Genomic DNA, 13,077 nt, shown 5'->3' with positions numbered 1-13,077 from the left:
CCAAGCCCCCAGCAAAAAGCACAAGACAATAAGTAACACTGAGATTTCTTCCCCTCATTTCTCTTCCCCACATGTTGTGACAGCTAAAACTATGCATGGATATTGTGGTAAAGCCGTGAAAGACTTTCATCTAACATTGTTGGACACACAGGATTGGAGTTCAATTTTGGTGACATTATGTGTTACTTACACATATTGCATGGCTCTAGTTCCTTTGTAATACATGGCCCGTAAGAGATTCAGAACTCAGTCTGATCTTAACAGCTCATTCCTATATATTCCTCTGCCTTGCAGACTTAATCCAACATCTTTGCATGGGGCAACCCCACCCATGACCAGCCACCACCTCACCCTCCTTCACTGCTCTCAGACAGTCTCTGTGCCTAGAGTTCTCTATACTATTCTTTCCTCTTAAGAAAATTCTCACTCCCACCTCCTATGGTCCCACCTCACTAAATGGCCATTCTTCAGCCCTCAGGGGTGGCTCACTTCCTTGGAGTGGCATCTCATTCACCAAACGGTTATAAATTTGTTCTCAATCCCAGCCCATATGGGAGGCAATGGATCTATGTTTCCTGCTCTGATAATGTTTGTCTGCCTGTCTCTCTGATCCTCTCTCTGTAAAATCAATGAATATATCCTTCGACGAGGATTTTAAAAAAACAGCTGTTGCCTCAACCACAGTCTACTCGTGGTCCCAGGTGTTCTCCTATTTTTTCTCATTTTTCCTTTGTAAGTAAAGTCATTTCCACTTTCAACTTAGAACATTCATTTTCTGCTAAGAAAAGTTCTCAGAATACAGAAAATCAGTCTCCTGGGTCATGGAAGCATTTCTGATTCTGGCACAAATACGCATCTGTACTAGGTGATCAGTAAATACTGGTTTACGGTTGAGTCAGATATGAGACTAAATACCATTAGTGGGAACCTGAGAAATAAGTAACAAGGTCTGTTTATAATCATCTGTTGGTGGTCAATGGAAGACCTAAGCCTGGGTCCCGCCCTCCCTGAGCAGGAGCTCAGACCAGGCAGAGGGCCTTGGGAGTGAGAAGACACCCCAGGTCTGGGTTGAGCATCTCCAGAGGGCGAGGAGTCCTCCTGAGCCCTTGTCATGGAAAAACCCAGAGCCTGGCCCAGCACAGGGCTGTCCTCTCACTGTGGGCCCAGAGATAGAAACCCGGAAGGGCAGCGGCCGCCCCTGACTCACCACATCCTGTGTGTCTCTGTCCTTCAGGCTCAGGGTCTCATCCAGCTGCAGAGCAGGAGCACTCAGAGCAGACAGCACGATGTCCATCCTCCCTGTTCTCTCCCTTGGTCAGTTGTGGGGACACGGGGACGGGGCAGCAGGAGGGGACGGGGCAGCTGCACATGCTTGCTCATGGGGAACCTCAGACTCAGGCAGCTGGAGTGGAAGATTCCCTGAGGTAAGGGAATCAGCTCCTACACCCGGGTGCAAATCTGAGAAGGACTCTTCCAAGGCTGAGTCTGGGCCAGGAAACCCTCGAGCAGAACGGTGAGTCCTCCCCAGGCCCCTGTCCCACCTCCAACTTCACCTCTGGGGCTCAGAAGGGGGCAAAAGGTCCTGGGATGAGGGGATAAAAGAGGGGGGACAAGGGCTGAGCTGGGGAATGAGGGGTGGGGAAGAGCTTTCTAATGCAGCCTCTGATTCCTCCAGGGACCCTCCCCAGACCCACCATCTGGGCTGAGCCAGGGCCAGTGGTCCCTTCAGACAGCTCTGTCACCATCTGGTGTCAGGGGACCCTGGAGGCTCAGGAGTACTGTCTGTGGAACAAAGATGTGGATATGTTCTGCGACAGACAGAAACCAGTGGCGACAATGGACAAGGCCAACTTCTCCATGAAAGACCCCTATGCAGGGAGATATTATTGTAAATACCACAGCCCCACCAGCTGGTCAGAGCTCAGTGACTCCTTGGAGCTGGTGTGGACAGGTGAGTGGGTCCCCGCCTCAGGCTCAGCCCTCAGGAAGGAGGATGCTCTCAGGGTGCCTCCCCCTCACAGCCCAGCCCTGGGGGATGTGAGGGGGGTTGAGCCCCATTTACCACGCTGCCTCCTTCTCTCCTAGGGCTCTACAGCAAACCCAGCCTCTCAGCCCTGCCCAGCCCTGTCATGACCTCAGGAGGGAATGTGACCCTCCAGTGTGGCTCACAGGAAGGATTGGACAGATTCACTCTGATTAAGGAAGGGGAAAGCAGTTTCTCCTGGACCCTGGACTCACAGTCTCACCCCAGTGGGCAGTCCCAGGCCCTGTTCTCTGTGGGCCCCGTGACCCCCAGCCACAGGTGGAGGTTCAGATGCTATGGCTGTTACAGGAACAGCCCCCTGATGTGGTCTCACCCCAGTGACCCCCTGGAGCTGCCAGTCTCAAGTGAGGACCCCTGACCCCTTCCTCTCGGAGCACAGTCGGCTCAGAGTCCTGTCCGCGGGAGACATCTGAAGTTAGATGACAGTGGGGTCTCCAAGTGATGGTTGACCAGCAGAGATCTGCCCCCTCAGAGATCCAGTCCTGCCCATCCTCCCCTCACCTGGGATCAGACGGTGGTAGGAGGGAAGGGTAAGTGTCTTGGGGGCCACAGAGCAGATGCAGAAGAGTCTGTATGATCTGCTGACCCCAGGGTTAGTCCCAGACCCTCACCCACTCTGTCCTCATTCCCAGGACCCTCTGAAGGCCTCAGCCCCCCACCCACAGTGCCCATCCCCACAGCCAGTGGGTCCCTGAGAGCCCTGCTCAGAGGGAGCACAGAGCAGCCCAGGGAAGTTCTGAGGGTCCGTCAGGGTGTCTCGTGTCCCCCAGACACCCAGGGTTGGGCGCTTGTTCCAGGGGCTGGGAGTCAGGCAGAGATGCTGGGGAACACAGGGCCTCCAGGGCTCTGAGGCTGGCTGGTAACAGAGGTGTGGCTCATGGCAGAGGGACATGATGGGGCCCAGCCTCAGGGAGGAGCAGCAGGGCTCAAGTTGGGAGAAGGCAGCCCCCAACCTACACCCCCTTTTGGAATTTCCAGGAGACTCTGAGATTCAAGAAGACACCACAGTGTCAAGCCAGCAGAGCGGTGAGTGAGGGTCTCTGGGGGGAGGTGGTGGGTGTGTCCACGGGGGACCTGGAAGTTGAGGCTCTTCTGGAGGCTCTGACTTGGGCACGCCCTTCCCCTGTCTGTGCCTCAGTGTCTCCAAGTGTAAACGGAGAGAACCGTGGCTCAGAGCTTAGATTTCCTTTCTGTCTGATTCACACTTTCTGGGTGGGGGTCTCACAGGGAGGCCCCCCAGGACATGATGTTATGGGGACTGTCTCCTCTATAGCCGTGATGGTGACACTGTACAGGGAGGGACTGACAGGACAAGGGTTCGGGGTTTCAGGTCCTTTCCCTCAGCTCAGGTGCTCAGCTCAGAGGAGGGAGCCAGGGCTGGAGTCAGTCCTGGGTCAGGTCCCGGCTCTGCGGCTCCCGCTGTGGGGCCCATGGTCCCCTCTCTTCTCTGACTGTCGGGTTCATGTCTGTTCATCCCTGATCCCCTCCTGTTCACAGGCCTGTGGTGACATTAGGTGACATGAGGGACCTCACAGAGCTCAGGAAGGCAGAGCCCCAGCCCAGCCCAACCACCTGATTCTAGGACAGCTCATGCCAGATGCTCTCACTCAATCCAACCAGACCCAATGGTGGTTTAGGAGAGAAGATGACCCTATGTGTCAGTCACGGAGCCCAAGGGACATTTTCCATTGTCCATTAAGGGGTCACCCCCTTGTCTCCGAGCTCTTCATGAGCCCTGTGATTTCAGCGCATGGAAGGAACTGCAGGTGCTGCAGCTCACTCAGCACCTCTCTGCAGCTGTGGGGAGCCCTGGAGCTCCTGGTCTCAGATAACAGGAGAGGAGCCCTGTCCTCTCTGAACTCACTCAGTTCAGGACTCTGTCGCTTCAGGCTCTGAAACAGTAATAAATGGGAGGGTTTAGGAGGCTCCACAGAGGAGGATGTTCAGCAGACCCTCACACCGACCCCTAATCCTTGGACTCTGATTCATCAGCTGTTGAGCCGGTGGGATCTCTCAGCTATAGGGGAATAAGCTTATGGGGTCTGCCTCTCAGAGGGAACACAGAACACAGCACTCAACCGTTTCCCCAGTGTGACCACTTTATTAATAATTCTGAGCTCTGGAGCACAGTGAACTCTGGTCCAAAGTGAATCTGTGCAGGTTCAGAGAGCACAAGAGGCCGAGATAATCCAAGGAGGAGACAGGGAACCTGGCAGAGCAGAGACAGGGCTCACGCAGGGACTATGCAAAAGTTATGATCTGAGTGTTGGGACATCGGAGAGCACAGACCCCAGAAAAAAGGTCACATCTCCCCAAGTCCTCACTTACACCCTCGTTTAATGATCCTCAGGAGCAGCCGACACCATCAGCCCATCAGAAAACCAGTAGGATCCCAGGGGTGGGGAGTAGGAGAAACTCTCACCTATGGTGCTGGGTGCAGAGGGTCATGTCCTGCCAGACAGAAGCAGGTGCCCTGGGTGGACATCCTGGATCCTGGGGTGACTTTCACCTGCCCTGGTTTCTGTGACCCCTTTACCCACAATTCCTAGCCTCCAGCCCCCAGGACCACACAATGGAGAATCTCATCCGCTTGGGTTTGGCTGGACTGATGCTCATGGGGTTAGAGGCCCTGCTGTTTCAGACTTTAAACAGTGACAGAAGGACCCAGGATGAAACTGAGATGTGAACACAGAGGGAACAGAGCACCGTCCAGACTGGGGGAGCCGTGGAACCCATGGGATGACCCAGGAGGTGGTGAAGGACAGCCTGGACCCCAGGTGGGGAACGCTCTGCTGATTTGTCCAGGGGACTGAACAAGGTGTGGGTGAGGGAGTGTCTGAGTGCTCCCTGTGCAGGACTCTTCCTCCATTAAATCTGTGTGTTCTCTCCCTCTACCCTTGGCTCCCTGTAATGACCCCCGTTCTTTTTTCACCCCTAAGTCATGAGGGTCCTTCCCACATGGCCGTTTGTGTGCACACATTTACAACATGATGTTCTCTTCCACTTTTATGTAATAATATGTTCTTTATTTCTAATGACTACCTGACCCGATGGACATCGTCTCCTCAGTTCACAGGAGTGAATCTGGAATCAATCAATCAATAACTGGGCAAAATTAGATACGACCCTGGAAAGAGGAATATAAACTGGTGCCTGCCACCCGCTCTGGACTCCACAATCCTTCCCGTCTTCATCAGACGCCACGTGCGTCATTTCCCCCAGAACTGTCATCATATGGTGGCTGAAAGGACAGCCTCATGGGCCACCACCTTAAAGAGTTACCATCCTTAATAATGACATGAGCTGTGGAATTTTCCAGAGTTGGTTTATATGTAGAATAGAATACTGTTCAACCACAAGCAAGAAGAGCTAAACAGGAACAGAGGCGTGGACGCAGGGCACAGACTGACAGCTGCCAGAGAGGAGGGGGCGGGCTGGATGCAGGGTGGTGCAGGGCCCAGCCAAAGAGCACACACGTGTGACCACAGACACAGACAACAGTGTGGTGACGGCCAGAGGGAAGGAGGGCGGGGGCTGGATGGTGGTAGGCAAAGGAGGGGGCGGACACGGGAGCGTCTGTAATAGTGTCAACAATAAAAATACAGAAAAAACAATAAATGTTTCTCTCTCTCCTCAATGTCTGTCTGCCTGTGTCTCCCATTCTCTGTCTATAAAATGAATAAATATATCCTTTGATGAGGATAAAAAAAAAAACAATGGTTCCCTCAACCACAGTCTAGTCATGATCCCAGGTGTTCTCCTATTTTTACTCATTTCTCCTTTGTAAGGGAAGTCATTTCCATGTTAGAACGCTCCTTTTCTGCTAAGAAGAGTTCTCAGGATACAGAAAATCAGTCTCCTGGGTCATGGATGTATTTCTGGTTCTGGCACAAATACTGGGCTGTACTAGGTGATCAGCAAATAGTTGTTTATGGACGAGTCAGGGATGAAAACTAAATGCTGATTGTGGGAGGCGGAGGAAAGAAGTAGCAAGTTCTGTTTCGAGTCAGCCTGTGGACAGTGGGCCGAGGACCAGAGCCTGGGTCCCGCCCTCCCTGAGCAGAAGCTCAGACCAGGCAGAGGGTCCCGGGAGTGAGAAGAGACCCCAGACCAGGGACCACTATCTCCAGAGGGCGAGGAGTCCTCCTGAGCCTTCCTCGTCATGAAAAAACCCAGAGGCAGGCCCAGGGCGGGGCCGTCCCCTCGCTGTGGGGCCACAGATGGGAACCGAGAAGGGCGGCGGGAGCCCCTGACGCACCACATCCTGCGCGTCTCTGTCCTTCAGGCCCAGGGTCTCATCCAGCTGCAGAGCAGGAGCACTCAGAGCAGACGGCACGATGTCCATCTTCCCTGCTCTTCTCTGCCTCGGTCAGTTGTGGGGACATGGGGACATGGGGACGGGGCAGCAGGAAGGTCTAGGCAGAGGCACACGCTTGTTCATGGGGAACCTCAGGGCTCAGGCAGCTGGAGCGGAATATTCCCTGAGGTAAGAGAATCAGCTAAGACATCCAGATGCAAATCTGACAGAGACTCTCCTCCAGGGCTGAGTCTGGACCAGAAAACCCGTGTAAAGAACGGTGAGTCCTCCCCAGGGTCCCTGTCCCACCTACTTCACCTTTCGGCTCAGGAGGGAGGAAGGGGTCCTGGGTTGAGGGGAGAAAAGAGGGGGGACGTGGGCCAAACTGGGGAATGAGGGTGGGGAAGGCCTTTCTCATGCCGCCTCTGATTCCTCCAGGGACCCTCCCCAGACCCACCATCTGGGCTGAGCCGAATCCTGTGATATCTGTGAGAAGCTCTGTGACCATCTGGTGTCGGGGGACCCTGAGGGCTCAGGAGTACTGTCTGTATACAGAAGACATGGATACGCCCTTGGACAGACAGAAACTGCTGGAGCCCGGGGACAAGGCCAGGTTCTTCAGGGAGGTCCCCAGGGCAGGGAGATTTTTATGTAAATACCGCAGCCCCACTGGCTGGTCACAGCACAGTGACCCCCTGGAGCTGGTGGTGACAGGTGAGAGGACACTCAGGAGTCCCTGCCCAAGGCTCTGCCGTCAGGGAGGGGGATGCTCTCAGGGAGTCCATCCCTCACAGCCCAGCCCTGGGGGACAGGAGGGAGGTGTGAGCCCCATTTACCACGCTGCCTCCTTCTCTCCTAGGGGTCCACTACAAACCCAGCCTCTCGGCCCTGCCCAGCCCTGTCGTGACCTCAGGAGGGAACGTGACCCTCCAGTGTGGCTCATGGAAGGAATTTGACAGGTTCATTCTGACGAAGGAAGGAGAACGCAGGCTCTCCTGGACCCTGGACTCACAGCGACACCCCAGTGGGCAGTCCCAGGCCTGGTTCCCTGTGGGCCCCGTGACCCCCAGACACCGGTGGAGGTTCAGATGCTATGGATATTTTAGGAGGCACCCTCTGGAGTGGTCTCACCCCAGTGACCCCCTGGAGCTTGTGGTCTCAGGTACGTCCCATATTATCCCATCCATGGATTGAAGCACCAGCCAGGTTACTGGGGACTTTGCTGGGAGCGGAGCCCATGTGAGAGGTGGGGAGAGGGGCGCACAGGGGCTCCTGGGCCAGAGACGCAGAGAGAGACAGTGGGGCCTGGGGACAGACCAGGGGGAGGGTCCATGGGACGGGCAGCACCTGTCACTCACCTCTGGTCCCTGCAGGAGGCTCAGGGAAGCCCTCCCTCCTGACCCAGCAGGGCCCCATCGTGGCCGCTGGACAGAGCCTGACCCTCCAGTGCCGCTCGGACCTCGGCTATGACAGGTTCGCTCTGTCCAAGGAGGGGGCACAGGACACCCCCCAGAGCACTGCCCTGCAGCCCCGGGCGGGGCTCTCTCAGGCCGACTTCCCCCTGGACACGGTGCGCGGCTCCCACGGGGGCCGGTACAGGTGCTACGGGGGACACAGCGTCTCCTCCGAGTGGTCGGCCCCCAGTGACCCCCTGGACGTCCTGGTGGCAGGTGAGGAGTCAGCGGGTTCAGTCAAGGGCCCAGAGTCTGGTCAGGCCCTGCTGGGGGTCTCAGGTGGTGATGGCCAGGACAAGGGCTGTGGGGTCCCCAGGGAGGGAGAGAGACAGAGAGACAGGGGATGGGAGGGGGAGGGGGAGACGCAGAGAAAACAGAGACAGACAGAAGGGAGGGTCCTCAGAAAGGGGCCTGGTGACTCTCAGGTCAGAACAGGGTGGGCGGCAGCCCTTCACCCGCCCGCTCTCTCTAGGATGGCTCCCTGACAGACCCGCCCTCTTGGTGCAGCCGGGCCCCACGGTGGCCTCAGGAGAGAAGGTGACCCTGCTGTGTCAGTCACAGAGCCCGAGGGACAGCTTCCTTCTGACCAAGGAGGGGGCGGCCGATCCCCCCTTGCGGCTCAGACCACAGCCCCGAGCTCAGCAGCACCAGGCAGAGTTCTCCATGGGGCCCGTGACCTCCGTCCACGGGGGCACCTACAGGTGCTACAGCGCAAACCACAGCAGCCCCTACCTGCTGTCGCAGCCCAGTGACGCCCTGGAGCTCCTGGTCTCAGGTGAGGCCCCTGACCCTGTCATTCTGGGCTGTTAGCTCAGGGTCCCCTCTCCAGAAGAATTATGGGCTGAAACAGGAGGGAGGGGCTGTAGGGATGGTCACCCAGAGGGCGTCTGCCCCTCGGAGACCCTGCTACCCCTGCCCACCCCTCCCCCTCACCTGTCTTAGGAAGGGGGCAGGTGGGCAGGGGGAGTGTCGTGGGGACCCCAGTGCAGATGTAGCGGAAGAGTCTGAGTGACCTGCTGACCCCAGGGTTAGTCCCAGACCCTCACCCACTTCTGTCCTAAATCGCAGGGCCCTCTGGGGGCCTCCGTCCCCCACCCACAGCCGGTGAGTCTGAGAACCCTGCTCAGAGGGAGCACAGAGCCGCCCAGGGAAGTTCTGGGGGTCCATCTGGGGGTCTCATGTCCCCCAGACACTCAGGTTGGGCATGTGTCCTGGGGACTGGGAGTCAGGCAGAGATGCTGGAACCCCAGGGCCCCCAGGGCTCTGAGGCTGGCAGGTGACGGGGGGTGGTCATGGCAGAGGGACACATGTAGGGACCCCGGCTGGGGGAGGCACAACCGGCTGGTGTTGGGAGAAGGCAACCTCTGCCGCTCACTCCAGTCCTGAATTCCAGGAGGCTCTGATATTCGAGAAAACACCACAGCATCAGGCCAGCAGAGCGGTGAGTGAGGGTCTCTGGGGAAAAATGGTGGGTGTGTCCACAGGGGACAGGGGCTGGGTCCCTGGAAGTTGAGGCTCCTCTGGAGGCTCTGACTTGGACACGCCCTCCCCTCCCTGTGCCTCAGTGTCTCCAAGTGTAAACGGAGAGACTCGTGGCCCAGAGCTTAGGTTTCCTTTCACTCTGGCTGTGACCTCCTGGGAGAAGGGGCTTCATAGTAAAGCCACCCCAGAAGTGATGTTATGGGATCTGTCCCCTCTGTAGCAGTGACAGTGACACTGTACAGGGAGGGACAGGGAAGACATGGGTTTGGGGCCTCCAGGTCTATCCCTCAGCTCAGGTGCTCAGCTCAGAGGAGGGAGCCAGGGCTGGAGTCAGTCCTGGCTCAGGTCCCGGCTCTGCGGCTCCCGCTGTGGGGCCCACGGTCCCTTCTCTTCTGTGAGTGTCGGGTTCATGTCTGTTCATCCCTGGTCGCCTCCTGCTCACAGGCCTGCGGTGACAGTAGGTGACATAAGGGGCCTCACAGAGCTCAGGAAGGCAGAGCCTCAGTCCAACCCGACCTTCCCAAGGGTTTGTCAGGGTTCACCCCACACCCCTGCCCCTCCCGTGTCCCTGCTGGGCTGGGGGGCAGGGAATAGGGCAGGACCCTCTGCTCCAGATGGGACAGGACAGGCCCCTGCAGAGGAGGAGCCCAGAGCTCGGAGCTGGTGTCCCCAGGGGGCAGCATGGGGGCAGCACAGGGAACCGACGTCCGGGGTCCGGTCCCTGCCCTGCCCCGGCCAGGCTGGGGGCCCCGGGGCACGCGGCTCACCTCTCTGAGCCCCCGGGGACTGGGCGGTGGGTCAGCGATCCCTGGTGCAGGGGGGCTGTGAGGTTAGAGGAGACGAACCACAGGCCCCAGCATGTGCCTCGCACACAGTAGGGGCTCATGAAAGGGCATCTTTGGCTCATTCTTGACATCAATGCAGATCAAGGTCACAAACGGTACTGGAAGGTGCTGATCGGGGTCTCGGTGACCCTCGTCCTGCTACTCGCCCTCCTCCTCTTCCCCTTCCTCCGACACCAGAGTCAGAGCAAAGGCAGGACGTCGGGTGAGTAGGGGACGGGGTGACCTGGGCCACAGGAGAGAGGGGCTCAGGGCACCTGCCACAGGGAAATCAAATCGATGAGGAAGGTCAGTTAAGCAACAGATTTCTCCCAAATCTCAATGAGGAATTCTGGAAAGAAATCACTCATGTCAGCACAGAGGCACGAATAAATGTCGAGTAAACTTTCATCATTTTCAACCTCAGAAATATGAAGCATACGTGCAAGAATATATTCAAGTTTCCTTCTTTCCCCTGGAATCACACAGGGAGGGGACCCTACCCTCCCGGGGCGGAGACTGTCCCTCTGGACAAGCCCAGGGAGAGGCTGACGTCCATCCTCCAGCTCAGTGGCTGACGCCCAGGAAGAGCCCCTCCGTGAGAGGAAGGGACCGCTGCCCTGGGGGAGGGGGCACAGGGGTTCCAGGAGGCCACGGGGGAGGGGACAGCCTGGGAGGGTGTGGGGTCAGGGGGGAGGGGGACGGAAATCCCCACAGCCTGACCTGGCCCCTCACCTCACCCTGGGTGAGTGGCCCATCTGGGGGCAGCGGGTCTGCAGCCCTGGGATCCCGGGGACCCTGCCAGGAGACACACCCTGTTCTGCCTCCGCAGATGATGCTGTGAAGGACCCACAGGCTGGGGAGGGCGTGGAGCTGGACCCTCGGGTGAGACCCCTGCCCCTGTCCAGGCCTCCAAGCTCCTTCCTGTTGCCCAGTTCACTCCAATGGTCCCTCCCCTGTCCTCCCCTCCCCTGGTTCTCAGCAGCGTCCACACTGACCTCTCCTTCTGGGCACCAGGCCTTCCTGCTGTGACTCACTCCTCCCTTTCCTGGGACCTCATGGCCCCTCCTGGGAGGTCCCCTGGGCTGGCCCCTCGTCCCCTGTCTGACCTTGGGCAGCCCCAGGTCTCAGGAGGAGGCGCGAATGAGTGACTCACCCCAGGCCCCAGGGCCCCTTCACTCAGTCACGCAGCCGCCGTGACGGGAGCCTCCTGGGCACCGGCTCCATGTAGGGGCCGCGGTGCCGCCCCGAGCAGCCTGTCCCCACACTCGTCCAGCCCACCTGTGGGCGAGGGAGACACCTGCACACAGGTGATGGCGTCAGGAGGGCCAGCTGCTGTGAAGGAGAATAAAGCAAGAGCAGGGGGTGGAGTGCGTGGTGAGGGGGGAGAGCAAACAGCAGGTGCAAAGGTCCTGAGGCAGGACATGCGCTTCAGCCAGAGGGGCCGAGTGGGTGGAGCCAAATGAGCAGAGACAGTGGGTTAGGTTACGAGTCAGAAACCTAGACCCTTCCAGATGCCCCAAGGCTCAGGAAGCCCCTGCAGATTCCGTCAGGACAGTGACCTCATCTGACCCGAAGTTTCAACCCTCACTCTGACCCCATGTGGATGCTTGAGGGGAGGACTCAACAGTGGGATCGAGGACATGCCGTCTCTGTCTCACTGTCTCTCTGCAGCAGAACAGGCCCCGTGACGACCCCCAGGGAGTGACATATGCCCAGGTGAACCGCTCAAGATCAAGGCTCAGGCAGGGAATGGCCTCCTCTCCTTCTTCGTCGTGGAGATTGTGGGACAAGAAGTGCAGACAAGCAGAAGGGGACAGACAGATGGATAGTCAGGTGGGTCCCACCCTCTCCAGCCCCCAGGCGTCCCCCGCCCCAGCCACGTCTCACCCTCTCACTGTCCCCTGTTCCAGGCCCAGGACGTGACCTACGCCCAGCTGACCCACCTGACCCTCAGACGGGAGACAGGTGCACCCCCGTCAGAGGAGCCCCCGGCTGAGCCCAGCGTGTACGCTGCTCTGGCCGTCCACTAGCCCAGGAAGGGCCCAGACCCCACACTCCAGGGCAGGGGCCTGCAGGGGCCCCGGAAGGCGCAGGAGCTGCCCCCAAGGAAAAATCAGCCATGACCCTGGGCAGTCTGGAGACCTGACTGAATTCCCTGAGGCTCCTGGGACCCTCTGGGATTTTTCAGTCAATGATAACCAGTACCCCCACATTTTGGAAAGAAAGCAAATGGACTTCTCCATAAGCAATGTGTGAACCAAAAGAGAAGTGAATGCTTTGGATTAAATGATCGTATAAATATTACACATCAAACCCATGAAATGGGAAAAGTAATATTCATGAATGAATATATGAGAAAATAAAAGGACTTTAAACAATCACTGGCCTGAAGTATTATATCAAGAATTCAGAAAAAGATTGCATTGAATCGTTAGAACCACAGACAACTGGATAGAAAGATGTTGCACGTATGCTCAATGGAATGAAAATCTACCATAAAAAAAGGTTTTATGGCAGTCCCTCCATTTGTGACCACCTGGGTGGACCTAGAGCTTATTATGCTGAGAGACACCGTTCACACAGAGAAAGATTTCAGGTCGGTGTGGACTTTTAACACCATCAGAACAAACAAAACAAAGACAGACCTAGAGACACGAAGAAGAGACGATGGTTGCCCAAGGGGAGGTGGGGGAGGGGTGGGTGGAAAGGGGGAGATAGTCCACCATGAGTGACAACTTTGCACGAGACACTCGGTTCCTGGAGTCAACGTGGGGCGCACATCCTGAGATTCACAAAGAGAAAGTCAGTGCTGCACGCCTGCAGCTGGTACAATATGGCCCGCCCATTAGATTTTAATAACAGTATCCAGTTAAAAATAACTCGTATTCTCCAGGTCCATCCATGCTGTAACAAAAGGAAACATTTTTCTTTTTCATGGCTGAGTAGTATTCCATTGAGCAATACAGCAGTCACAGA

The 13,077-nt window shown here is 57.2% G+C and overlaps 2 protein-coding genes across 2 annotated transcripts; both read left to right on the top strand.

Annotated features, from left to right (window-relative positions):
* Positions 1-1,368: 1,368 nt before the first annotated feature.
* LOC129082463 (leukocyte immunoglobulin-like receptor subfamily A member 5) lies at positions 1,369-4,730 on the top strand. Its single transcript, XM_054588159.1, has 5 exons — positions 1,369-1,424; positions 1,467-1,513; positions 1,676-1,951; positions 2,086-2,388; positions 4,594-4,730. Exons 1-5 carry the CDS (start codon positions 1,369-1,371, stop codon positions 4,728-4,730), a joined length of 819 nt encoding a protein of 272 aa, XP_054444134.1.
* A 1,651-nt stretch (positions 4,731-6,381) lies between these two features.
* LOC129082462 (leukocyte immunoglobulin-like receptor subfamily A member 6) lies at positions 6,382-12,131 on the top strand. Its single transcript, XM_054588158.1, has 11 exons — positions 6,382-6,412; positions 6,586-6,621; positions 6,780-7,055; positions 7,201-7,503; positions 7,715-8,011; positions 8,268-8,570; positions 10,202-10,324; positions 10,670-10,696; positions 10,931-10,983; positions 11,773-11,961; positions 12,018-12,131. Exons 1-11 carry the CDS (start codon positions 6,382-6,384, stop codon positions 12,129-12,131), a joined length of 1,752 nt encoding a protein of 583 aa, XP_054444133.1.
* Positions 12,132-13,077: the final 946 nt, after the last annotated feature.

The sequence above is a fragment of the Pteronotus mesoamericanus genome, unplaced genomic scaffold (assembly GCF_021234165.1).
Source record: "Pteronotus mesoamericanus isolate MK-2021 breed Mesoamerican mustached bat unplaced genomic scaffold, CSHL_Meso_final scaffold_128, whole genome shotgun sequence".
Taxonomy (NCBI): Eukaryota; Metazoa; Chordata; class Mammalia; order Chiroptera; family Mormoopidae; genus Pteronotus; species Pteronotus mesoamericanus.
This window is presented reverse-complemented; position numbering and strand designations above follow the sequence as displayed.